General features: G+C 39.0%; 2 protein-coding genes and 2 pseudogenes across 2 annotated transcripts; 2 read left to right on the top strand and 2 right to left on the bottom strand.

The window, feature by feature from the left end:
* Positions 1-1,469: 1,469 nt before the first annotated feature.
* On the bottom strand, positions 1,470-16,010 carry LOC144649219 (GPI-anchor transamidase component GPAA1-like). Its single transcript, XM_078508676.1, has 11 exons — positions 15,952-16,010; positions 15,571-15,696; positions 14,652-14,834; positions 13,813-14,066; positions 12,897-12,998; positions 12,595-12,791; positions 11,805-12,001; positions 10,769-11,096; positions 9,682-9,884; positions 3,442-3,624; positions 1,470-2,229 (listed from the first exon to the last, which is right to left on the bottom strand). The coding sequence occupies exons 2-11, from the start codon at positions 15,642-15,644 to the stop codon at positions 1,965-1,967; spliced, it is 1,986 nt and encodes a 661-aa protein (XP_078364802.1). The 5' UTR covers positions 15,645-15,696; positions 15,952-16,010; the 3' UTR covers positions 1,470-1,964.
* LOC144649216 (extracellular calcium-sensing receptor-like) lies at positions 5,484-8,860 on the top strand (annotated as a pseudogene).
* A 75-nt stretch (positions 16,011-16,085) lies between the features above and the next one.
* Positions 16,086-22,923, top strand: LOC144649215 (cytochrome c1, heme protein, mitochondrial-like). The gene is made up of 11 exons (XM_078508675.1): positions 16,086-16,201; positions 17,662-17,718; positions 18,340-18,488; positions 18,662-18,788; positions 19,759-19,815; positions 20,390-20,450; positions 21,046-21,098; positions 21,212-21,359; positions 21,639-21,701; positions 21,842-21,879; positions 22,468-22,923. Exons 1-11 carry the CDS (start codon positions 16,142-16,144, stop codon positions 22,576-22,578), a joined length of 924 nt encoding a protein of 307 aa, XP_078364801.1. The 5' UTR covers positions 16,086-16,141; the 3' UTR covers positions 22,579-22,923.
* LOC144649214 (arylsulfatase I pseudogene) lies at positions 22,557-25,083 on the bottom strand (annotated as a pseudogene).
* Between the last annotated feature and the right edge of the window lie 178 nt (positions 25,084-25,261).

Here is a 25,261-nt window from a genome sequence, read left to right as displayed (position 1 = left end):
GGGGCAGAGTTCCCATGCTGCAGTTTTTTAATTTTAAATTAATTGAAAACGATAATTGATGGTTTTTCTTTGGGCGCTTTGTATATGTTCCGTTTTGCATACTTGGATTAATTTTAGTCAATGCCTTTGATGTTCTGGAAAGTTTGCTGGCAACATTCGATTTTCGCGTTCAGATTATCTTTTGGCAATAAGAGCTAGACGAAAAGATAGAGTTCCAGAATTTTAATGTTTATTTAAATTTGGAATAATGTCCACTATCCGTCGATTACTTATTTTGTTGGATCGGTTCAGTAATACATACGGTGCCACAGTTCATAAATAAATAAGCATATTTATGTTTATTGAAATCTCATTTTGGTAGAGTAGTAATATTGACGAAGGACTACCATGTAAATTTCGATTTCCATGCATACAAGGCATGTCTTTTAACTGCATGTTGTTCTAGCTGGCTTGTGCTCAACTCTTCCTGAAGACTGACATCCTTTCTTCTTGTAATACAGCAACAGCGGCTTCAGAGTCTTCTCTTAATTCAGTACGAGAAGACTGATTCTAATATTGTCGTAAAACAAGTAAAAAAAACAACAACAGAAGAGAAAATAGAAGCCCTTTTGTTTTTACTCTTACACTACCTGGACGTGGGTTGAAGGAATTTGTTTCCATGAACTTTGTAAATTTTTTTATTTTAATTTTAAGTAAAACCCACCAAACGTTCTAACTATATCTTAAACTTTTATTCGGCGACAATTTTGAAGAAATTTGACGTCTCCATGGCAACTATTTGACCAAATTAGAATTTTCTGTTTTTAATGACAGTTCCTAACATTTTTTGAAATATGTTTTACCACAGGCAGACCACCCTATGTGTTCGTAGTTAATTATTGTTGTTGACACGAGATAAACAAAAGAAATTTTGAAATCTATAAGGGCTACTGAAATAAAGCTCTTGAAATTGCATATCTAAACTACATTTCGCTCTAAATATCTCAATAAAGTTGAATGAAACATGTATCGACTCAATTGTTGCTTTTCTTCGCCTGCTTGGGCCGTTTTAAGCGCCTTTTTAACTGATTTAGCCCCCGGGAACACAACCCGGTAATAGAGACTTCGGGCCGCTAAATCAGTTAAAAAGGCGCTTAAAACGGCCCGCGCAGGCGCAACTTTAAATTCATAAATTTTACCTCTGATCATGTTTTCATAACTTGAAAGTCGACGATATTTTAATAAACTTTGTCACATTTCTCGTCTCTTATTTCATCATACAACACACAACAGTTAATGACTAACAGCGCTTTTTTGGTAAGATACCACATTAGGTTAAAAAATATTACACATCGAAGAAAACTTCGAAATAATAGTTTACCAAGCTACAAGAAAAACAGGGAACTAACAATACTTCTCAAACTCATTAATAATTCATCAAGTTAAAACAAAGTAAATCATATCTGGGAAGGAGGTTTGGAGGTTTTCTTACAATTTTATTTCACCGTTTACTCTTTAGTTTTTGTTTCGATTGAAAAGATACATCAACCACTCGAGACAGAGTTTTATCGCCTATCCAAACACCACGAATTTCGTCAAAAAATACTCCACTGCGCGTCGTATTTTCAACTCTCTTCTCGCTGTTTGGGTATCCCGATGAAACACCGTCTCTCGTGTGTGATATATTACATCAAAAAGAAACAAGGATAGTTAAGACTGTTTCACCCAGTTTCAATTCATTTCCAAGTCCGCCGGCAAACGGCTTTTGCACTGAGGTTATGTGGTGTAAATTACGATTGCATGTTAGTTTCTTAATTTAAGTCCTCTAAATGTTACAAATGTGCTAACGCTTGAAATGTACCTGGGCCTATTTTCGCGATTTCGACAGAGCGTTTTCTGCTCAACATTGCTCTGTTGCTCAGTACATAGACGACCGTTTCTTGTTAAAAGTAGAAAAAATGTTTTACAAAGTTCCGGTCAACTGCTCAGCGCCACGCTAGACACCAAAACATGAGCCAGTTTGGTAAAATACCAAGGCACGTCATAGCAAAGGACCACGTGCCTAACATCCGGGCTTCTCTAATAGATGACGTCACGGATTGATAGACAGTGACCAGAGTCGATGAGAGTAAAGAATTGATGTCAGCGTTACTTTCGGAAACTAATGCATTGTATGCTAGAGACAGGAGGAAAAGAATCATCGGAGGCGACACCAAAAGCAACAGGAATGCTTGAATGACACGACGTGTTCTGCAAGCACAAAAAGAAACAGGAATGTTATGTTTACTTTCGAAGATTTTTGAAAGATCGTTTTCATGTGATGTTACGGCGGCCATGTTGGTGGACCAGAACAATAGACTTTCTCTCCGTTAGGAACTAAATTCTATTTTTATGCAAATTCTGCACAAACATTTTGTATTGTTCGGTCCACCAACATGGCCGCCTTGTCACGTGAGTGAAACCCATCTATAGTGTCACTGTCTGTTTTTACGAGACTGGAGTCTTGCATTATTTTGGTGAGTCCTTAGGGCAAGTTAAAATGCAAATGACAAGATAAAAATACACATCGCCGGATACTTTTCACTACAATATCTAGCGAGGGATTTATTATCCAACCAGTTCTTTCTCCGAATCCTAACTTTGAACCGTTCTTAGCGCTTTTTTGCTGTCAGAAGGTTTTATTAAAAAGAACTTCAGAAATACCACGCGCTTTATTTGAACTCTAGTGAGTGAAACTGGATAATAAATGCCACCGTGCTTTTGATGTTTATTCAATACATTAAAACAAGCCATTCCCAACTCAGTTTTCAGTTGAAAGTAGCTATGAGTATGTTTTGTTGTACGCTTGCTAATCCCCCAAATTATTTCCAAAAGTGGATGGTTACGATAAGAAAAGAAAAACAAGGATTTTGAACAGTTCTCCTATGACGAACTTTAAACGTTTAGCCTAATGTCTTTAAGATGCGCCACCAGGAGTTATCTTCTTTACAAGATACCGCTACAATTAAATTCCATTTAACAGGACAGACAGGACAGACTAGGGAAACAGCATAGACTAACAAACAGGATTAATAATGGTAATAGGACTGAGCGGAGTCCAATTTGGTCTGTAATCATACGAGTGATTAACAAAATCGGACGACTACATAGCGGGAGTCCGATTTGTTTAATCAAGAGTATGATTACAGACAGAATTAGACGGCACGAAGTCCTGTTCCCAATTTATCAAAATTTGAGGGAAAAAATTAGACAAAAAACGAAGCCTGTTGACGATTTATCATCACTATGAGAAAAAAAGCCATTTTTGAAACTGAAGGTTTCTGAAGGGAATATCAAGGAGTATTCAGTCACAATAAGGAACCAAAAAAAAAAAAACGGAGGCACGCAAACCTTGTTATTGGACACCAATCAGATTCGAGAATTTTGTTATAGTTATGATTAATAAAGAAATAGTCAACTCACCTGCTACACGAAGGAGTCACGAACAAATACACGGGCACATGGAACATGGCGACAAAGAAGGCGAGAGAGAAGTTCATGGTGGCCATTGCTCCCATGAGAACCGAGAAGAGAATGAGCGCTGCACACTTGAGCATGTAATGGCTTCTCATAGTCACGTGATCAGGGACTGCGTCACTTGAATACCTTGATTAAAACATATCAAGAATGAGTCACAAGCTTGGTGCAAAAGTTTGTGGACAATTGTACTAGAGTACAAACAAGTCATTTTGCAAAGTACATCTGAAATTATTTTGCAAACTAAACATAGGACAGAAGTCAGTTAGGTGGCCCGCGAGTATTTACTGGTCTGACAAGTTCCTTATTAAAACGCGTTTTTTAACAGGAAGATATTTAGAGATCGCTTAACGATTTCCTGCTTAAAAACGCGTTTTAGGGAACCTGTCAGGCTGCTCAACACCCGCGGGCCACCTTTAGTTGCAGCCATTCGTATATTCATATTGTGCAAATACTCCATTTTTAAACGCAAAAAAACGAGAAAGAAACAACAAAGCGCGAAGCACGAGGGGGTCGGGGCATGGGCGAGCGAAAAGACCCAGAAATTTCTTACATTCCCCTCCTCCCTCTCCCCCTCCCCCTCCCCCCCCTCCCCACCAACATTTCCTAGCGTCTCGTGTTTTTCGCTGGCGTCCAGTTCTCTAGCGATTCTTTAACCGCGTTCAACGATCAAGAAAAATACGAGAAAATAGAGGGCTGTAAACAGTTTATTTGCAGCTGTACAACATTGGAAATTTTAGGGGTGGGGGTGGAATAAGAGAATCGTTTCTAGATTCATTAGAAAGGATTTAACAGTCGGTCACAGCAGCTGCCTTTCTAGATGCTTTATCAAGACAGTGATGAAAACTGATAAAAAAAACGTCATCACTCAGCGAGAATATTGACATGATGCATTATTAAGTTCTCAAAACAAACAAAAATAAATTGTGTCAATCAGAGAAGGGGGAATTGCCAGTTCGAGCGTGAAACTACAGATTGACAAAATTGAGAATTCTTGTACGAAGAGAAACGGAGAAGTACGTCTTCAAAGACACCCCCATTCAACACGTTTTCGACAACGTTGAGCAATATTAAATATTCCACCAAACTTTTATGCGCAATTCCTAATAAAAAAGCCCACACGTCAACTTTCATTCGCGAACACTGTGTATAAACGGAAATGAAATGTTTAAACGGTTGGAAATGGTTCAGACAATGTCTTATCAAGGTTGGAAAAACTTCAGACATAACCTCTTATCAAGGTTGAAAATACTTGAGTCATAGTCTCTTATCAAGAAAGTGTTCGAAAGTGAGCGACACGTGAGCATTCCCGGAACAAAGTTACTTACTTAAACCCTTTCGCTCCCCATGGAGCATAGGTCCACGGAAACCACTGCTCGCCATCGTGTTCTGTTTTGGGCTATCCTTTCGGAACAAAGTTAACCCAGCGACAAAAAGTCTTGTTTTCCAACGTTTACGTAATATTATACATTCACCTGCTCGCGAGATAATATTTATACAACATACGCTGCGCTTAAAATATCTCTAAAAAATTCAAAACTGTAAAGCTGTACGGACAAAATATAATTTGTAATATTTTAGGCTTCCTTGTAATCAATGCTGTAAAACCCAAGTATTGTGAGACGGTCATTGTCGATCATTGAAAGCTAATGGAGTTCCCCACTCGGTAAAAAATATTTACTTAAAATTGCTAACGAAATGACATCTAATTAACGGGTGGGTTGCAGTTAAAACCACATTTCAGTCTAGCGGAAATGTAAAATGACAGTGGCCTTTTACCAGTAGAACATCTTCATATTTGGTAATATTTTTTTTAAGTTGTAGTTTACAAGAAGCCACCCTAGTAAAGTTCGAGATTGAAAACACAACATGCAATGCACCAAAAGGCATTCAATTTCTTAACTAGAAACCTCTGAAAATGTAAATATTTTCAAAATGTCATGCGAGGATATGTTTTTTTCAGTAGTCCTATTTTTTAACCTTCACGATTTGTTGCCACTATTTGGAAGAGTGTTGTGAAGCTTATGTTATTGCCGTATCTAGAAAAACGCTTCACAAAGAAACTAAATTTATTTTTTTTTTTAATAATTATTTTGGCTCAGAGTTCTAATGCGAAAAGTCATTAGTGTTCGTGTTTAAATAATTGCTTTTCCTTTTTGATGAAAAAATATTTATGTCAACAAATTCTTGTCATTGCACTTCCTAAAGAGCTACAGATAACTTTTGCATTCACTCAAAACTGAAAACTGATCAAGTTCCATCCAAGTACTGACACACTTGAGGTAACGCGAAGTTGCACGATGTTTCTCTTCGTATCGTTGGCAATTTTTTGTTTAAATATCCATGGAATGGACGCCAGGTTTAATCAGAGTCGAGTCTTCAAGCCGGGGGACATAACACTGGGAGGACTTTTCGATGTTCACATAAACGGACCAAACGACACCTGCGGCGAGCTGTTCACGATGGGTCTTGGTCACGTAGAGGCCATGTTGTTTGCGATTGAGCGCATAAACAACGACTCCAGCATTTTACCAAACGTCACTATCGGCTACGACATTCGCGATTACTGCGAGAACGCTGGCATGGCAATGACGATGGCTTACGACTTGGTTAAAAACACTGATCCGCATTGTCAATCTGGGAAGAAACGCACAAACGGTTCTTCTCACTCGCCGGTTGTGGCTCTTATAGGACCGCACGACTCCATAAGCGCTGTTCTGGTGGGAAGTCTTCTTCAAGTACACGGCATCGTTGCCATCAGCCCTACGGCAACGAGCCACGAGCTCAGCTCCAAGATGTACCGAAACTTTTTCCGCACAGTCCCCAGCGACACATGGCAAGCTAAAGTTATGGCGGACATCATTGAACATTTCAATTGGACGTATGTCGCCGCTGTAGCACTTGACGACTCGTACGGACGACAAGGCGTCTGGGCAGTGGAAAGAGAGGTTTACCGGCGTAGAAGTTTCTGTATTGCTTTCTCCGAGTTTGTCCCGCGACTCGACTACAACGAAAAGCTCGGCCAAATTGTTTTCAAGCTTAAACAACAACGGAACATTGGTGTAGTTATTGTGTGGTTGTCAGGAGGGTATGGAAGGGCTTTTCTACAAGAAACAAACAAACAAGGCGTCCGCGATCGCACGTGGATTTTCAGTGATGCCATAACCGCCGAGGAAAGTATGCATCTTGACCCGCGCTTCACGGGACTCGAGGGATCGCTTGGAATTCAACCTCGAGACTATCGCGATCAGGCCTTCGACGATCACTTAAGACAGATGACACGAACGAGGACATTGAAGAGTTATTCATTATGGTGGGATGAATTTTGGGCACACGATTGTCACCACCATAAACGCTCAGAATGCAGACAGAACATTTCCTTGTACAAATCAGTAAAAAGACTTCGAAGTTCGTTCGTTCCGTATCTCTTAGATGCCGTATACGCAGTTGCCTACGCCATTGACGAAATGTACAAATGCGTCGAGCCAAACGGTCTCCTCCCAGGAGGGGAAATGTCCCCGTGTTTCACCCAGCATTGATACTATGAAGCTTCCACTCTACCTTCGGAGTGTCAGTTTTGACGGACTCACTGGCAGAGTGCAGTTCGACGAGTCAGGCGATGCACAAGCGGCATCGTACGATATAGTTAATTTTCAAAGGGGCAAGCTTCCAGGGAAGAGATACGAAAAGGTCTTGGTTGGGTCTTGGATGAGAAACGCTAACCCACCACTGGCACTAGAATCAAATGTTTTATGGAATGCCAACATAAATGGCAGTGTGCCGAGATCTGTTTGTGCTGAAGAGTGTACTCCAGGAACAAGGAAGTCGCCGACAACGCCATGTTGCTGGGAATGTATCAAATGCTCACAAGGAAGCATAAGCACGCGTCACGGGTCCAAGAACTGCACAGAATGCACGCACAGACAGCGATCGAACGAGGAGCGAACGCGCTGCACGACACTCCCGATAGTAGGCATGCAAATAAACAGCGTAAGTGGCGTAATTATCACGGTTTTTGCTAGCTTAGGTCTAATTTTGTCACTATTCACGTGGGGTATTTTTGTACGGTATTTTAACACGCCTGTAGCCAAAGCCTCAAACAGGGAGATGAGTTTGATACTTTTAACCGGAATAACATCATTGTTTGTCCTATCGCTGCTGAACCTGCCCGAGTCCACCAATGCCACCTGCCGTTTAACCCACTGTGGCCGGATGACCATTTGGATTCTGTGCGTCGCTGTTCTTCTTGTGAAGACAATGCGAATTGTGAGCGCATTTGAAGGCAACATCGTTGCGCGGAATGTAAAGCCTTTCCTCGCTAAAGCCAGCACTCAGAGAGCTCTTCTGGTGTCTCTTTCAGCTGTACAGATCAGCTTCACAACAGCGTGGCTTTCCCTAGGCCCGCCTTACAAGGAGACCACTATCACATATTTACAGCACGTTTCAATCATTTGCAAGGCACACAGTACACTTACTGGGAAATACATTTTGCTAGCTAACATTTCATACGGATTTTTACTGTCGCTTTTGTGTGCGTACTACGCTTTCAGGGTCAGGAATTTCCCCGAAAACTTCAACGAGGCCAGACGTATTGGGTTCTCCATGTACATCTTACTTTTATCCGCACTATCGTACTACCCGGTAGCTTTTACGATCGACGGATGGCACATAACTGTGCTTGAGTGCGCCACTAACATTACAAGTGCCTTAGGATTTCTACTCTGTATTTTTGCGCCCAGAATCTACATAATCCTGCTCAAACCAGGACAAAATACACTGGTGGTATCCAGAGCGCAGGTTGCTAGTTACTCATTTGCAACATCGACATATCACGGCGCGCAAAGTGAAGATGGAAAATGGGCGAACACTGTAAAGAAATGACCACAAATGGACCTGTCGCTGTTGATTCAAGAAACATTTTCTCTGGCAATTGAAAATCTGATAAATAAAATAAATAAATAAATAAATAAATAAATATGTGTACTAGAAATAAAAGTTAAATGTCATAGGCTTCTTCAAAAAGACAAGTTTTCAGATTCTAATTAAAAATAGCTACTGATGGCGATTTTTAAACGCTAGACTTATTAAACTAACCTGTAGCTGCTAAGCTTATGACGTAGCTCTTTATCCGGTCACCAAGCTCGAAATCTCAATTCTCCTTAATTTTTCCCATACATTTCTTTTAATATTAGTTCGGGGAATTTGGTAGTACATCAAAACCATAGCTTAAAGTCGATTTTGTTTTATTCTCGCTACCTGTCTGTTTGACGATGTACTTAGAGGCGAATTGAGGGAGGGGTGGGCATGCGAGGTAGATTGGGTGACTGACGCACCCTCCTAAATCCACCCATCAAATAATACACTGTTCAAAATAGAAAATCATAAATAAAAAAATAAATAAATACAAAGCAGACTAGGCAGGTGTAACAATTGTCGCTGCTTTTAGCTAAAATAAAATAATACTGAAAAACATATGTTTTGTGGTATAAATGAAAAAAAAAATGTAAATACTACGCTGTAGTAAAAAAAAAAAACTATTCCCGACGTTTCGGCAATGCTGCCTTCTTCAGGGGGACAAAATGAAACATAAAATGAAACATAAAATGTAAATGTTTTGTGGTGTCGTTAGTGTGTGTTGTACAGTTTTTATTTTATTTCGTCTTTTATTCTTTTTTTGGAAAGCGCATGCCTTCAATAATTTTGGATCTTTCTGTTGTATTTTTACTGCAAAGATAACCAAGATTTTAATCCGGTCAAATGTCACCGAGATGTCTCTTGAGCACGGAGTAAGAATTAAATTGAGCACACGGCAGAGACGCTTGCTTAGCTAGGTTACTAAATGTACGAGAGGCAAATCTTCGCTAGACTGTCCACAGCCTCTCGATTTTTTTAACGCAAAAAAAAAAAAAAAACGAAGCGAGCGCGCGGTGGGAGGGGGGCGGAAAGCCCCTTTCTTCTTCCGTTTTGCGCTGGCGTCCAGCTCTCTTGCCGTTCTCACCGCGCGCTCATCGATCGAAAAAAAAAACACGAAAAAATAGAGGGCTGTGGACAGTCTAATCTTCGCCAGCTCGTACTCGCGGCTTTGCCACTCGCACGTGTATTTCCAAACGTAAGCCTGCTCGAACCCCCCCCCCCCCCCCCCCCTCCAGACTACCAAAAACGTCTCTGACTGTTGTCATATCTTACCTTGTAACAAAAGGAAAAAGCAGTAACATAAGGAAGGAGGAAGCCATTCCGACATACACAGACAGCAAAGGATCTGTTCCTGCGACTTGACCAAGTTTATAGCCAAGATCTGGAGAGCAGAATACTAACACGCTAGCCACGTGCGTTGCCATGGCAATGGGCACAACGCTTCCAATGTTGGGAGGATACCGTAAAAATGCTACCTGCAAAATATAAAACGATTTAACTTGCAACGACGATCATCGAATCTTGCATGAAAAACACATGCGGTACTCAGCATCTCAACATGTTCTTCTGTCATCTGTTTTTTCAAGAAGATGTGAGGCACTATCGAGTGCAAACCTCTATATGTATATAATTTTCTTTTAGCAAGTTTGCAATATTTCCTTCAGGCTTTGCGAAAGCACCAACAAAGGATCAAGGAAATTGACCTTACTCCTGGATTTAACTGATGTTAGAACAACTTGGTGTCCCTGCGTGTGTTTAATTGACTGCTTGAAAAATGTTGGCAGGGAACACAAAAGGGTTTATGATCTTTATTTCCAATCACAAATAGGACTAGCACTCTGAAAAATGTCACGTTAGAACGTTATTTTTTTGGATTTTTTTTTATTTTAGAAAAGGGGGGGGGGGGGGCGCGCCCCGAAAAAAAAACGCTGGGGGGGGGGAAAAAGAATAGGAAAAAAAAAAAAAATAAGGGGGGAAAAAAAATTAAAAAATTTTTAATTTATTAAAAAAAATTATATATTTAAAATATATTATATGAAAGTTAATTAATTTTTTTTTTTTTTTTTATATTTTTATTAAATAATTTTTAAATTGGATTAAAAAAAAAAAATTTGAAAAATAAAACCCGTTCCCCAAACTGGGGTGTTACAACTTATGTCTCATCACTTCGAACGGCACATTGTTCGAAACACGTTATAATAAAGATACAGTGTAGGTTGTGTTGCCTTTCAGCCACACATGATCCGTGATGAAAATCATGGTCTCTGCCAATTCTTGAAGTTGTACATGTACTGGCCACTCCGACTGTAGATTCAACAACACAACCATGTATAACAAATTTTTTAAAAAAAGAACAAACCTTGTCTTCTAAATCAGCCGTTTCCTTTTCAGCAGGACGTTTTCTTTCTTCACTGCTCTCCTTCTCTGTCTTCTTTTCTCCTGGTTCTTCCTCTGAGGCTCTTCCTTCTTGTGAGGTGTCACCCTTTGATCCGTTTTCTGGCGCAGACCCTGCTAATGTCCAGTAAACTATGGCCATGATGACAGGGCCTAACAGAAGGCAGCCAAACGGGGGCATGTACAGACCGATAGATACGTATCTGTGTGACTCAGGGAGAAGGTAGAAGAAAAATGACTGGTGAAACTGCTCCAGAAGGTTATTCAAGCTCCGGAAAATACCTTCAATTACTCTGCCAAAGGAAACAAAAATGTGAAAAGAAATATAAATTTTAAACTTTTTTTCTGTAGTTCTGCAGAATGACAGACATTTAAGGTAGCTAAGTGGCTATCCAAGCAACCACATAATAAACCTCTTAATTGAATGATGATTGAAACTGGATGTGACATAATTTAATATGTGGCCGAATCATGCACTAATGGCTGTACCAAGAAACTTGGCAAGTTAATGAAGAATCTGAAAGCCGTTTCATTACTGTCATTGGCCATCCAGAGAAATTACTCCTATCAGCTAAACTATATGTCCATGTTAGCTTGCTCCAGGAACCTTTTGTTTGCTGGAGAGCAGCACAATGAACTTAAGTGAAACGAGACTTATTCATAGAGACCCCAAACCCTTGCCAACTTTTCCACCTGCCATTGTGTTCTCATGAATACTCAACTGACCAAATGCCTGGAACAGACTATATACATGTAAATTAAAATCTAATTCTTTCAGCAGGTGAAGTTGTATAAACATCAAAGTAATAAAAAAATGTACATAAAAGTAGTCAAGAAATAATGTAAAAAGTAATGTATTGTAAGTAGCATTGCAAGTAGTGTATGTATTTGTTTTGTAAGTAGTGGTCTTTTTGTTGCAATAAAAGTGAGTGAAGGAGTGAAAAAAAAATCAAAAAAATAAAATAATAAAATAAAATAAACATCAAAGTAACAACACCTACTTTCCAGTTTCCAGAAATCCACGTCCATACTCCCAGTTCTCTCCACCTTCCTTCATTGTAAGAGCTTCAATGCGATATCTGTGAAATAAGCCATGGTTGCCAGAAGCCCTACCAGAGGCTTGATAAAACATCATCATCACCATGGTAACAAGGGATTGCACAGAGTCTGCCCAGGCTCCTAAGTGTTCATGGTAACCCTAACATAATAATAATAATTAGACATAGACATAGACATACTTTATTTAACGTGGACAAGTACACGCTTAGCTGTTCGCTAGTTTCCAGGTGCTCCATGATTTATAGCACGAATGTCTATTTAAATGTTTACATCATAAACGTAATCATGAAATGAAAATGAACAATGTGAATTACTTTACGGTGTACTTTGTTGTTTCAGTCATGTTTTTCAAAAGCTGATAATAAATATTTTTACAACATTATTATTTTCTGATATTGAGAATTTATTGAGAATTATGTGTGTTTATTTTTCTTTTTAAAGTAACTGATCCTTTCCATGACAATCTAAATTCGTTATAAAATGTAATAATAATTTTTTAAATACAAAAAAGGAAAAATGGGTACTGCCAAAAAGTGTGACTTCGGAAACAGTAAAGCCATGAATAACACAGTTACCAATGTCATAAAATCGTATGCATATCCATTTATCAGTGAACTCCTAATAAGCAGTCAAACTTACATAGATTATAGGACCCATTAGGCCACAACATTACTCAATAAATTGAACGCATGAATCCTTTACCTCATTTTGATCAATTCAAAGCTTATTTACCTCTGTATGCAGGCTTGCTGGAATACGCTCCTTGCGGCACAGCCTGAACACAGTATTCACCAAATCAAGATTAGGTAGTTGCCCATTTATTCCTTCAATGGCAATCTGAAAGAAGTTGACTTTCTCATGTGCAAACTCTAAGTTCAGTGCAGCCTGAATAGAACCAGAATGTCCCTCAAGTGGAGCAGAAGAAATGTCTGTTGAAGACAAAAATGATTTAATTTACCAATATTTAAAGCCTTTATTTATAGTGTGCAAGAAAGCAAAATTGAAGGTGCAACAAATACTTGGCTGATACTAACAAGAATTTGGGACACCATGATATGCGTCAAGCCAGGCCTGCATTCCGAGCTGATCTTTATCTGTCACAAGAAATATGATATCCTTTGACCAGTAGCTCTTCCCTGCAAAACAAATTTGATTAGGTAAACTAGGATAAATAGGCCATTTCTGAGTTACCCTTTGCCTCTGTTTCAAGACAAGTCTACGTCAGAAACCATTTTAATGAAAATAAGTTTGATTTGCATGAATCAAAATAGACCTGTAGGTGAAACTCATTTTCATTTGAATGGTTTTGCACATAGACTAATTTTGAAACAGAAGCAAGGGGAAACTGGGAAATGGCCTATTGACATCTCATCTTGAGACAGTGGTAGTGCTCCTAGTCAATTCATGTTTATGGAATCCAATCAGACACTGTGAGCCATTTTGCTCACTTGTCAATAAACTGGTAATCTAAGGAAATTTCTTATGTAAAGGAAAAAAAATTCCTGTCATCCACTAGGATCTTAAAAAAGCGTGGCTTTAGAGCCCTAAGAATCTATTACTTGCTTTCATTATAGGAATGCTTGGGGAAAGTTTCCCTCGTAGCCATTTTTAGTGTCGTCATGCAAGGCTCCTCCCCTGTGAGGAACGTTGCATGACGACACTAAAAATGGCTGCGAGGGAGACTGGCTTGGGGAGAGAGTGCTATGTACAATGTAGCTGTAATGCTTTGCATAGATTGCAGGCCTATGGTGCTTGCTAATTATTACCTGAAGATAGAAATATAATATATCAGCACTCACGTATCTAGAGCTTAACACTGATTTGTCAATACTGAAAATACCAAACAGGCTCCAAGCAAAAGACAGCTTCCTAGACCCCTGATCCACCCCCTGCCCTATTTGGACCTGCGCAATTTGAGCACAGGTTGATTTGAACACAATTTGAACTTACTTCGACAATGGTCAGCAAATGATAGCATCAGCGCCAGAGCTCCTTTGTTATTGCCTTGATTATAAGGAACACTGATGACGACTGCCTCAGTGCCTGCTATCCTGGGAGCTCTAAGAATTCCATAAACATTCAAACCATTCACTTCAGTCTGCTCTGAATCACCAGGAAATGGCAAGTGAACTGTGAAGTTCTGTTGATAAGTATGAAGGCCAATATTCTCCATTGCATTCACAATCATCTGAGATGCAGCATTGCTGGGGAAAAATTGTTATTATTTTTTAATTCTTGATTTTTTTCACATACCCATGTATGTGTTGCAGTTAATTTTTGATCTCAGTTAAAATTTTTATTTTAACTAGTTAGTTTTTTCCTACTACATGTAGTTTTTTTATACCAGGGTAATAAGAAGAAAAAGTTAAACACCTTCCTCCCTTGATGTCTCATAACCCCCTCCCCCTTCCATCCTTACTTACCCTCCCCTACTATCTGCTATTATCCCCCTCCCCTAAGTACATCATCTATTTTTTTTTATTTTTCGTTTTACTAACGTTAACTGGATTTGAACACTCAACCTCTGGATTTGCTGTCCAACCCCTTATGTACTTTGCCACATAGGAAATGTTGGGTGAACCACTCTTTTTAAAAAATATATGACTCCAAACCAAGCCCTAACCCTAACCCTGTTATGTACAAATACCTACTATTAAAAAAACAACTACCGGTAGTTAGAAAAAAAACCTTACTAGTTAAAGTAAAAAAAAACTGACTAGATAAAAAATTAACTGCTGCAATGTATACATATTTATGTGTTAGTAACTGATTACAAAACAAAAAAATACCTCATATCTCCTTCAGGGACTGTTGATAACTTTCCAAACAATTCAGAAGCAAGTCTGTGATTCTTGAATTCTGCTTCAACCAGGCCAGGTAGCAGTGCATTTTCAGAAAAATAAACTCGGCCATTGAATGCTCGATCAGACAAAGCACAAAGCCAGACAATGCCAATGAGATAACTAAGTATACTGTTAAAGCAAAGAAACAGAAAGATCAATAAAATCTATCAGTAACATTTTACATGGAGGGGGAGTTCTTCCATATGTGACCTATAAAATGGGGTATGTGTTTTGGGGATAGGGTATGATTTTTGAGCTTCTTGGTCTTTCAATATATTAGGGTATTGCACAAGCATCCAGCTAAACTAAAAAGATATGGTCTATTAAAACTGAACTTAACCCACTGAAGTGTTGAACTGGACAGCCATTGAACTACCATCAAAATGTTAGTTAAGTTTTCTCTCATTTTGTCTTTTGCTCTGGCCTTACAAAAGGGGATTAAAAACAGCAATTTTCATTAAGTCAGTCAAGTGCACACAACTTATAAACCACAGGGGATTTGAATGTGCGTGAATGCAAAGTGATATATTGTGCGTAGCTCCAAGAAATATCCATTCCCACCTCCAGGAAGTGTTTGGTTTGGAAATTCCAAGGGATAGGGGCTGGATGGTCAAAAGTCTTTTTTTTTTAATTTTATAGGAAAGTTTGAAGCTATCCTGCAATTTCCAGAGAGGTAGGTGAAGGAGGGGGAGGGGGGTCATACCAAAAAACCTTAGACTCTGGGATGGGTATGGATATTTGATCTAGAACAACACATGATATCACTTGTGTATTTTATGATATTTTTGGCATTTTTACAGTGAATTCAAATGGTAATGGGAATTACTGCTTGGGAGAATTTCAGTTTCAAATTTAGCACACTTACCACAATTTTGAGCAGTGGGTCACCAAAACATCCACAACTTTCTTGCGGCCATGAACATCTGACAACAGACCCATTTTTTTCACACTGTAACAGACCTTCCCAAATAGAGTGACTTTCAACCTGAACCTGAAATCAAAATGAGGAATTGTATGCGTTTATAGCTCAATTATGTGTAAGCTAATGAGAAGTGTTATTCATTAAAAAAGAAGAAAGAGATTTAATATACACATAGCTGTATACAAAATTTCAAATAAAATAAGCATTATTTTGCTTCTACTGACACTCAATGGACTTAAAAATATCATGATTTGCATAGAAATATGTGCATTGGTAAATTTTCCTGAGAGAAACTTTCCCTTTCTCCACCAAGATCAAACTAACCTGCAAAAGACGGAAAAAGTTCAAATGTCCTTCAGATCCGCCATCTTGACTGACCCTCGTATCCAGGTTTTTGTTCTCGGGGATTCTCGGGCGGAAAAAGAGGCGAGGTTACATATAGGTCATGCGCAGTTGTAAAGTTATGCAATATTTCTCAAACTGATCTCTGGGTAAAAACCACGTCCATTTCAAGATGGCGTTCAGGCTTTGCCGGCTACGAGGCATTTCAAAGCGGTTACAGGATGTTTTTAAGGTAAAAAAGGTTTTTATGTATGTAAGGTTTTTGTTTTTGTGTAGAGTGATCTTGGATAGAAAGTCCAACTGAAAATAAATCGTGGGTTGCAGCGCAGAATAAAGCCACACTTGTTTCGAGAATCAAGAAAGGCTGTAATCACTGGTAATGTGATGGCGCGGCGATCATACCGCTAAAATCAAATTGTAGATAATTATAGTGTGCGTAAATTTGTGCAAAGTTGTGCGTGTTATCTCTGATACATTATACTTATACTTCGGCTCGATCTGTCGGTACTTTCTTTAAAAACTGCAAGTCCTCTATGTATGATACTGTATGTAAATATCGTGTGTACTTAAGGTATAGGTATATAATCTCGTACACTTTGTGTTTCGGGGTCTGAGATCGTGCGCTTGAAAGATAATAATAGAAAATTTTTACCCCAAGAAAAACCTCAACCATTTTTTACAAGAATTTAGTAAATAAATTCATTTCACACTTGATGGATTTTGCGAAGGACGTGAAGAAAACGACCCACCTCTGTGATGCAATGTCGTACAGCAAAATATAATGTCGTACACTCGGGAATCACAGCACTTAATTCGCTTCGTAAGAAATTTCCAAGTTAACCAATTCTAGCAAACAAAAGTGAGTTTATCTCTTTCTCATTTGAGCTAAATAAGTATGTTTCGAAGTAAAAGAGGGAGTCCAGCTTGTTTTGAAGCGGTGCGTGTGGATTCGCGTGCGATCCAACGAAAGAGCGGCTTATTTACAGAACTTTGTATGGACTGTACGACAATATATCCAACGAAGCGACTTTCGGAAAACGCTGTAGGTCAGCGGAAACGAGCTGTACAAAGCCCATTTGACTTCTGGGACACAAGATGGCGTTGAACTTTACGAAGGACAACTTTTCATGACAATGAAGGTTTGTTTTCAATTTTTTCTAGAATTATTTTCAAGTGCGTACGCGGAAACTTGATGTATGTTTTACGCTCCATCTTCCGCTGCTGGTACGCGAAGAGTTTTCCCTCTCCTTTCCTTTTTGAAAGAAATAAAGGCAATTAGTTCGATTGAGTCTTTGTGTCATTTTCAAACTTTGTGAACCAAAAATACTGTTGTTCAGCTCTTTGTGCGAACAAGAAACGACTTTTTTCTCGGCTGTACGACAATATATACTGTACGACATTATATACCAATACCTTATATTGCCTGTTGATCGATGTCTGAAAATTCAATGTAGAAGTTAAAACTTGTTTGATTTGTTTTAAACAACTTTATTTTTGGAGTTTTAGAAATCTAAGGCATTTTAAGTAATAACTTAATATTGTTAACAACCTTCCTCATATTGAATTTCTTAGCCTGGTTCTCATATCGTCCCGTCGTCTCTTCGCTTCTGTCGCTTCAAAGTTTGCCTCCTCACCTCGCTTTGCCGCAGGGCGCGCGCGGGCTGGCAGGCTTACTGTTACTTTTAAAACTAGATGCAGTCCAGACTAACCACCACAACAACTTTAGAAGGAGGCCAAAGCAAAGCAAAAGTAAGTTTTTTGTTGTATATGTACCGTGTTTGAATAATAATAATAATAATAATTTGCTAATTTATATAGCGCATATTTTCATGTTCTGATCAATAGCGCTTACATCTTATGAAAATAAAAATAAAGTTATAGATTATAAAAATACTTCTTAAAAAGAAAGTTTTAAGTTGAGATGAAACAGTCAAGTGATGTCGCTGACGAAGCTCCAAGGTAGAACATTCCAAAGTTCGGGCTGCCACTGAAAATGATCTAGCTCCCAATGTTGAAGCATCTTTCCCTTGGGATGGTCCAATAAGACCTACTGTAATTCCTCCAAATCTAAATTCCATTTACACAGGGCACGTCCATGTACATTGTTTACACGAGCGCATGCTGCAGTATGTAGCGGAATCCATTCCTCAAAACCTTCTGATAACTCAAACTAAAAGTACATGTAGTTTCCCTTGGTTTTGCTTCTCGTATAGTAGAACACTGCAATTTTTCTCCGGATTTTTCAAAATCCTGATTTCTCGAACTACTGATTTCTCAAACCAATTTTGGTTTCCTTGAAGGTTTGAGAAATCAGGATTCCATTGTAGATTGATTTATCTATAACACATGTTTTTTTTTCCTTTATTTCAGATGTGGTTTGCATTTGGTGCCCTTGCTGCTGGAGGCCTTGCTACTGGTTACATTCTTCAGCCAAGTGTTGGTGCCGCAGAACTTGAACTTCACCCTCCTCACTTCCCTTGGGATCATAGAGGTTTTCTTAGTTCACTTGATCATGCAAGGTATGAAGTGAAGTAACTCTTCAGGGTGGGAAACAAAAGATGATAATGACTGGTACTTATTGACTGTATATTTTATGGGAATTTTACTACTTGAAGCACATGCAATGGTTAATACACATCATACTATAATGTCTCAAAGACAGCTCATTTGTAGGTTAATCTTTGTTTTGCAGCATTCGTCGAGGCTATGAAGTTTATAGACAAGTTTGTGCTGCTTGCCATTCAATGGACCAGTTAGCTTATCGCCATCTTGTAGGAGTAGCTTACAGTGAGGATGAAATGAAAGCTATTGCTGCAGAGGTATTGAAACAAACTCTTTTCCTTACTCATCTTTGACACTTCAATTACCGGTATGCAATTTACAAGTACAAGATATTTTAAGTTAAAAATAAATAAAGAGTTAATGTGTAAGAGGTTGTTAAACACGATCCACTATCAAACTGAAAAAATGTCTGATCCAACGACATGACAGAGTGGAAATCTCATGTATATGTTGTGTTTTAATTTCTTTTGTTTAAACTTTTTCAAACCAGTTTGATTTTGATTTTCGGTCGGTCGGTGTTTATGTGCAGCGCTTCAAGCTGCGACCATTTTGGTCACCATGGCGAGTGAAAAGAAAATTTGGCGACTAAATTTTCCAAACAGGTCGCCAATTGGGCGACCAGTCAGTGCAGTGTAAAGGGCTGGCTAGGCATCATTTGTTTTTGCAGTATAATTACTAAGCAATTTCACCACAAAATTTTCCATAACAACTATTTCAGTCGTGCATCTTGCTTATCCGTTTGGCTTAGACTGTGCTGTTTGATGTCTTTGATTGTGGAGCCGCCATTAATTTGAACACCACATTTATTTTTCTATTATTTTACTGTACTGCACGAGAATTAACTTGTTTTGCATGTTTATCTTCCTTACCTGTTTATCATTTATTCACTATTCTGCACGATAATTAGAACAGATCAACCAAAAAACTTTGGAATGCAAGCGAAAATTACCGCGTCGAAACGTTCTCCGAATCATTTCTATTCGGCTCATCATGGTCAGCAGTATTACTCTATGTAAAGCGACATGAAGTGTCTTCTTCTAAAACGTTTTTGCTTTTGGCGACCAAAATTTTTCTAGTGGCGACCATTTTACAAAAGGAAGTCGCCAAAGGGCGACTTCTGAAAAACTTGAGCTTGAAGCACTGATGTGGCTACACTGAATATTATTTTTGCACGTACAGGTAACAATAAATGTACATGACAGTAGCAAGTATTTGTTTTGTTGACAGGCTCAGATTGAAGATGGTCCTGATGATGATGGAAACATGTTCACTAGACCAGGAAAGGTGAGACTGTGAGCAATGTTGTAAATGGATCTTTTGATTTGTTAAGTAACATACAGTTATTACATTCTGTCGCTGGTGAATGACAAAATGACAACTGTATTGCACATTAATTTTGCTGTTTGACAACCATAATCATAGAGCAATTCCAAACGTTTTTGAGAGCCCCCAAAGATTCCCACTTTCTTGAAGATAAAAATCAAAGTTTCAAAGTCATACAGTGTAATGGAGTTGACACAAATTGCTGGTTGCCTGTTGACAAGGGAAAGCCCTATCTTATTATCATGAATGGCACATGTGTGTGTGTGACTGTATACCCATTTAATAGTAGATTTTCCAGTTCTAATTAACATATTTAACAATACTGTACTTGTCCAATGACCAGGACAGTCATGTAGCATGTGCTACCCTAAGTACTTTGGTGTATTTTAAGTTGTGTTCTTTGTGTGGACATTATAGTTTGCATGCTAGGCAAAGAAATAAAAAGAAAGAGATTGTCCATGTGTACAACTTTCTAAGAGATCTGTGTTTCAGTTCTGCAAAAGTATACTGATTGAACTGTCTCCTGCTTTTTTAGTTGTCAGATACTTTTCCCAAGCCATATCCCAATGAACAAGCTGCCAGAGCTGCGAATGTTGGTAAGAAATACTTATGTACACTCTGCTACATAACCTGTGAACTGTTCTGTAAATTAATGTAGTTTGCAGGGATGTCGCTAATTTCACTGGCTGAAAGAGAGCTTATGGCCGGCAGAAATCTCACTAGAAAACAAAAGACCTAGGATAATTTTGAGGATATACTGTACAGACCAGAAACGCCGGGTGGGCTATTTAACGAGCCAGCTTAGTTTTTTCTTAGCTACATCCCTGAGTTTGCATGTTTTTCAAGCCACACATTATCAAGAGAAACAAGATTCTTGAACATAACTGAGCAACTGCATTAGCTACAATAACTTGTGACAAGTCACAAGTTATTCCCATCCAGTTTCACCAAGGCTCTCACTAGCCAGTACATGGCAATAATTGTGGCCTGGGAAGAAAAAAGGAAATCCTTACCAACCCCACCCTTGCCATCAATCCTTAACTTTGTCTTTTCCGTCACGAACATCAGCATTAGGCTAACATGTACCAAAAGGAGACATGTTAACCATACATTTAAGTGTAGTATGTGTCGTGCAGCGTCATTTATTATCATGGTGAATGCAAATTGCTTTTTTTTTTCACTGTATTTTAGGTGCTTATCCACCTGATCTAAGTCTTATAACATCAGCAAGACATGGCGGAGAGGTAAGTCAAAGTGTGCATTTGGTAGAATCACATCTTGGATACGTTTGTTCTTCTATGTTTTTTAATACATACATGTGCGATGTTACATATATTTGTTGTTGTGATTTTTTCAGGACTATGTATTTGCTATCCTGACTGGGTACATGGATCCTCCCGCTGGGGTAGAAGTTAAAGAAGACTTGTACTTTAATCCTTACTTCCCTGGACAGTCAATAGCTATGGCACCAGCGCTTTACAATGAAATCATTGAATACGAGGACGGTAAGCTTGTAAAAATAAATATTACCCCTCATGACTACAATCAGAACAACGTAAATCCTGGAAAAGCCCTGAAAAAATAATGTTTGAACCTTGAAAACTGAAAAGAAAAGTATTGAGCAATTCGCAGTTTGATGATTCCCCCACGTTTTGTGACTCAATGTTCAAGAAGTGAGTGTCTCAATAATTGACATTTAAGACACTCAGGTTAACAAAAATTAATGATACTTCAAAAATACTTGATGACTGTTGACTGACTTCTGAATCTGTACTTGATTCTAGGTACACCTGCTACTATTAGTCAGCTGGCTAAAGATGTGTGTACATTCCTAAAATGGGCCGCAGGTAGGAAAATGTCATATTTTATTTATTGTACAGGTTTCCAAAGTGTATGTTTGGTCATCAGTCATACATGTACGTTTAAGGCTTTTAATTGTGCCTGTGTTACATGTAAGTGTCTTATGGCTTTTTGATTCCCCTTACAGAACCTGAACATGATGATCGTAAGAGAATGGGAATGAAGGTAAATTCAACTCTACATGAACATATATACAATGAAATTAAAATGAAATAACAAAGAGGTTACCAGAAGTGATTCACGTCTTATTTCTGCTAACACAAGCCAGTGTGGCTGTAAATTGTTGTCTACTTAAAGTATGGTTGCAGAAAAGAAGCTTTCAAACCTTGTAGATCTCAAATTTTTGTCAGTGTTGAGATGTGTGTTGGAAGGAATTTGGAGGCTGGTGTGCAGGTTTTATTTTAAACCGACTTGGGCACCTAACTCAAGCCAGTACCCACACACTCAAAGCTCTAAAGGGGGGCAGAGAGTGAGGATGGGTCCTTTCTTGCTCAAATGGGGGCATGCCAACAAGCGGGGGGGGGGGGGGGAGTTTTAACCCCTCATTCCTTATATGTTACAGCAAAAACCTCCCCTAGATTTGCAACTTACTCTGATGCTGAAAGTTTAATTTATGGAAAGATTGTTTTTTAAGAACTACATGTCATAAGTGAAATTCAGCTGCTTAAAGTTAAAGTGTGGTTCATTAATTGACAAGACTAAAATTAATTCACTTCAAACGTCTTTCCTGACTTCCCCTTGTTTTCTCCCCAGGCTATGGTACTTGTAGGATTCTTGACTTTTGTTACCTACTACTACAAGCGTCACAAGTGGTCGGTGCTGAAGAGTCGTAAAATCATGTACCGCCCCTCACCCCACTCCTGAAAGGTTCTATAACCTGAGAAGATTTATGTACAACTTTTTATGGAGATTGTGTCAGCAATGAATGTGAAAAACAACCAACATTTTGGAAGTGTGCCATATTTTTTAAGCAGTGAATTTTGGCTTTGCACACCCAATCAAGCCCTGGTGTTCTGTTGATTTATTGAACAAGGCTTGCTGTAAAGAAATCTGTTGAGCAGATCACCATCGTACAATTCGTGATTTCTGGTGTTTGTTTATACCGTGGATACATCTGTTGTTAAAAAAAATGCCTTGATGTATTTGTGAAGAGGATTATTACCTTTGCCTTGTAATTTAATGTGAAGTGAATAAACACCATGAACTGTTTCTGATGTGTTACTTTGCTTTTGTTCTCTAATAAAACAGTTCGCCATTGAAAATATAACTTAACATGCACTGTTTTTATTTTCTCTTTTATTTTCTCGTTTGAGAAGGGCTATTCAAGAGAAACGAAAATTGGTTCTAGCAATCGAGAAACCGAGGGTTCGAGAAATCGGGATTCTACTGTACTTCCGACAACTAGAAAAATCAGGAGAAAGGGCTCTTTTCTCGACTTTCTTAATGGGAGGGGTAGGTGTACATATGCTACGCCTATACTGCTTCAATCGACATGAAAAGAATGAATTATACAGGTTGGATAAGGGGGGAAGAATTTTTTTTTTATAATCGAGAATACTTCTGGTAACAAAAGGAGTGATTGCTTGCTCTTGATTGGTTGATTGCGTTTTTCTGTACTGAATCGGCTTCCCAACTGAACAGAATTTGAAAGTAAGTTAAGAGCTCACTACTTCTGAGTTGCATTGAAAAAAGGTTCGGTGTTTTGTTGGAAGATCGATGTAAAAGAGCGAACAGGAATTTTAAATCTAGAGTTTTAGACAGTCCTATCTTAATCACGGGCATAGGAACCCCACGTTCGCAACATTAGTAATACTATCTAAGTTCATTATCCATCCATGGTACCCAGACTCCACCATGCCTAGTCGGTTTAGAGTTAGGATCGGGAGCTGGAAACCGAGCGGGAACCGCAGTAGAATTGTACATTTCAATCCTGGCTAGTAAATCACGCACTACATCCGGGTACTGCTCAGAGAGCTCGTCCCTTTCTTGCGGATCGTTAGTAACATTAAAGAGAAAAGCACTGTTGATGTTATGCTGATTTGAGGAAGACTGGGTCGGTTGGCCCATTTCTGCTGCTGGCACCCAATCTCCGTTTCCTGGGCAACCAATGAGTAGTTTCCAATCTCCTTTCCTAAGAGCCGCGTTACGGCAGTGAGAATAACCATCAGGCGTTCCCCAGAATGTGTCTATAGGGTCGATGTTATGTAGTATTTCTTCCCTTAAAGATGGCTTGTTCTCGCTGATACTCGCCCACTGATTAATTCCATCAAGAGGAATCCCCTCAACTGAGGCTCCCGCCAAGTGCGCGAGGGTTGGAAACCAGTCCGATACATGCGTCAGCCCTCTGTAAATTCTCTCAGGTTTTTTTATTAGTTTGCTATTAACAAAGCCTACACTCCTTATACCGCCTTCCCATAGCGACGCTTTCCAGCCTCGCAGCGGCCAGTTATTTCCACCAACCGTGACCTGCCCTCCATTATCGCTGCTAAAAATCAACACGGTGTCTTTCCATAAGTCGCGCTCCTTCAGCGCGCGTGTCACGTTGCCAATGGCCTCATCCATGCACGTAACCATGGCAGCATAAACACGTCTATTATGATCTTTAATATTTTTGTACATCTTTAAAAATCGCCTTGGTACCTGAAGGGGTGCATGAGGAGCTTGAAACGACAAAAACAGGAAAAGCGGGTTTTTCGGATCGTGTTGTTTGATTATCTTCTCAGCTTCCTTCGCGAAAAGGATTGTGGTGTAGTCGCCGACTACATCTTGAACTAGCTCTTCGTTCCGCCAAAAATCATAACCGTTGAGAAACTTGTAACCTTCTTTAGGAAACCCAAGTCGATTCCGATGCGTGTAATAATCCTGACCACCTGTTAAAAATCCGTAAAAGGAATCAAAACCCCTTCGTGTAGGAACGAACTCTTTCTTATAGAACCCAACATGCCATTTTCCAACTAAGTGGGTTCTGTAGCCATTCTCTTTCAATTTCTCCGCGATTGTAGTTTCGTTCTTTGGTAAAGCGTTTGCCTGCGAAGGCCAAATGATGCCATGTTGTAAACCAGTGTGGATATCGTATCTTCCTGTTAAAAACTGCGCTCTGGTTGGTGTACAAATAGGTTGAACGTAGTAATTTTCAAGTCGAACTCCTGTGCGAGCCAAATCGTCCAAGACTTCTGTTTTGATTTTTGAGTTATGATAACCAATATCATTGAAACCCAAATCGTCCGCCAAAATGAAAACAATATGCGGCTTTTTCCCATGGCTGATTGTAACAATACTTAGCTCAATCAATACGATAAGAAGAAATTCCATTCCAATTCTAAATCTCAATTTTAAGGAAAACCCCATCCTTTGTAACAATTTTCTTTCCCCGCGTGGACAGTACTTGAAATCAACTTCTTGTATATCAGCGAAAGATTACTTGCTCAGTGCTGTTTATGGTACGATACCAAATTAATCAGCGTGCGATCGCTTGAACCATAAAAGATAAGACCTGATCACTTCCCTGAAAAATATGTTTGATCGAAAACGAAACTCTCCCATGGTA

Source organism: Oculina patagonica, chromosome 4 (assembly GCF_052425735.1).
Source record: "Oculina patagonica isolate OP01 chromosome 4, crgOcupat, whole genome shotgun sequence".
In the NCBI taxonomy this organism is placed as follows: domain Eukaryota; kingdom Metazoa; phylum Cnidaria; class Anthozoa; order Scleractinia; family Oculinidae; genus Oculina; species Oculina patagonica.
This window is presented reverse-complemented; position numbering and strand designations above follow the sequence as displayed.

Excerpts from the sequence above, each read along its gene's own strand:
- LOC144649219 (XM_078508676.1), bottom strand. The coding sequence starts at position 15,644 with ATGGGTCTGTTGTCAGATGTTCATGGCCGCAAGAAAGTTGTGGATGTT. Across the intron at positions 14,835-15,570 it reads ACCCACTGCTCAAAATTGTG|TATACTTAGTTATCTCATTG; the intron begins GTAAGTGTGCTA and ends TTGCTTTAACAG. Across the intron at positions 12,002-12,594 it reads CAGCAAGCCTGCATACAGAG|GGTTACCATGAACACTTAGG; the intron begins GTAAATAAGCTT and ends TTATTATGTTAG.
- LOC144649215 (XM_078508675.1), top strand. The coding sequence starts at position 16,142 with ATGGCGTTCAGGCTTTGCCGGCTACGAGGCATTTCAAAGCGGTTACAG. Across the intron at positions 20,451-21,045 it reads TGCCAGAGCTGCGAATGTTG|GTGCTTATCCACCTGATCTA; the intron begins GTAAGAAATACT and ends ACTGTATTTTAG. Across the intron at positions 21,702-21,841 it reads ATTCCTAAAATGGGCCGCAG|AACCTGAACATGATGATCGT; the intron begins GTAGGAAAATGT and ends TTCCCCTTACAG.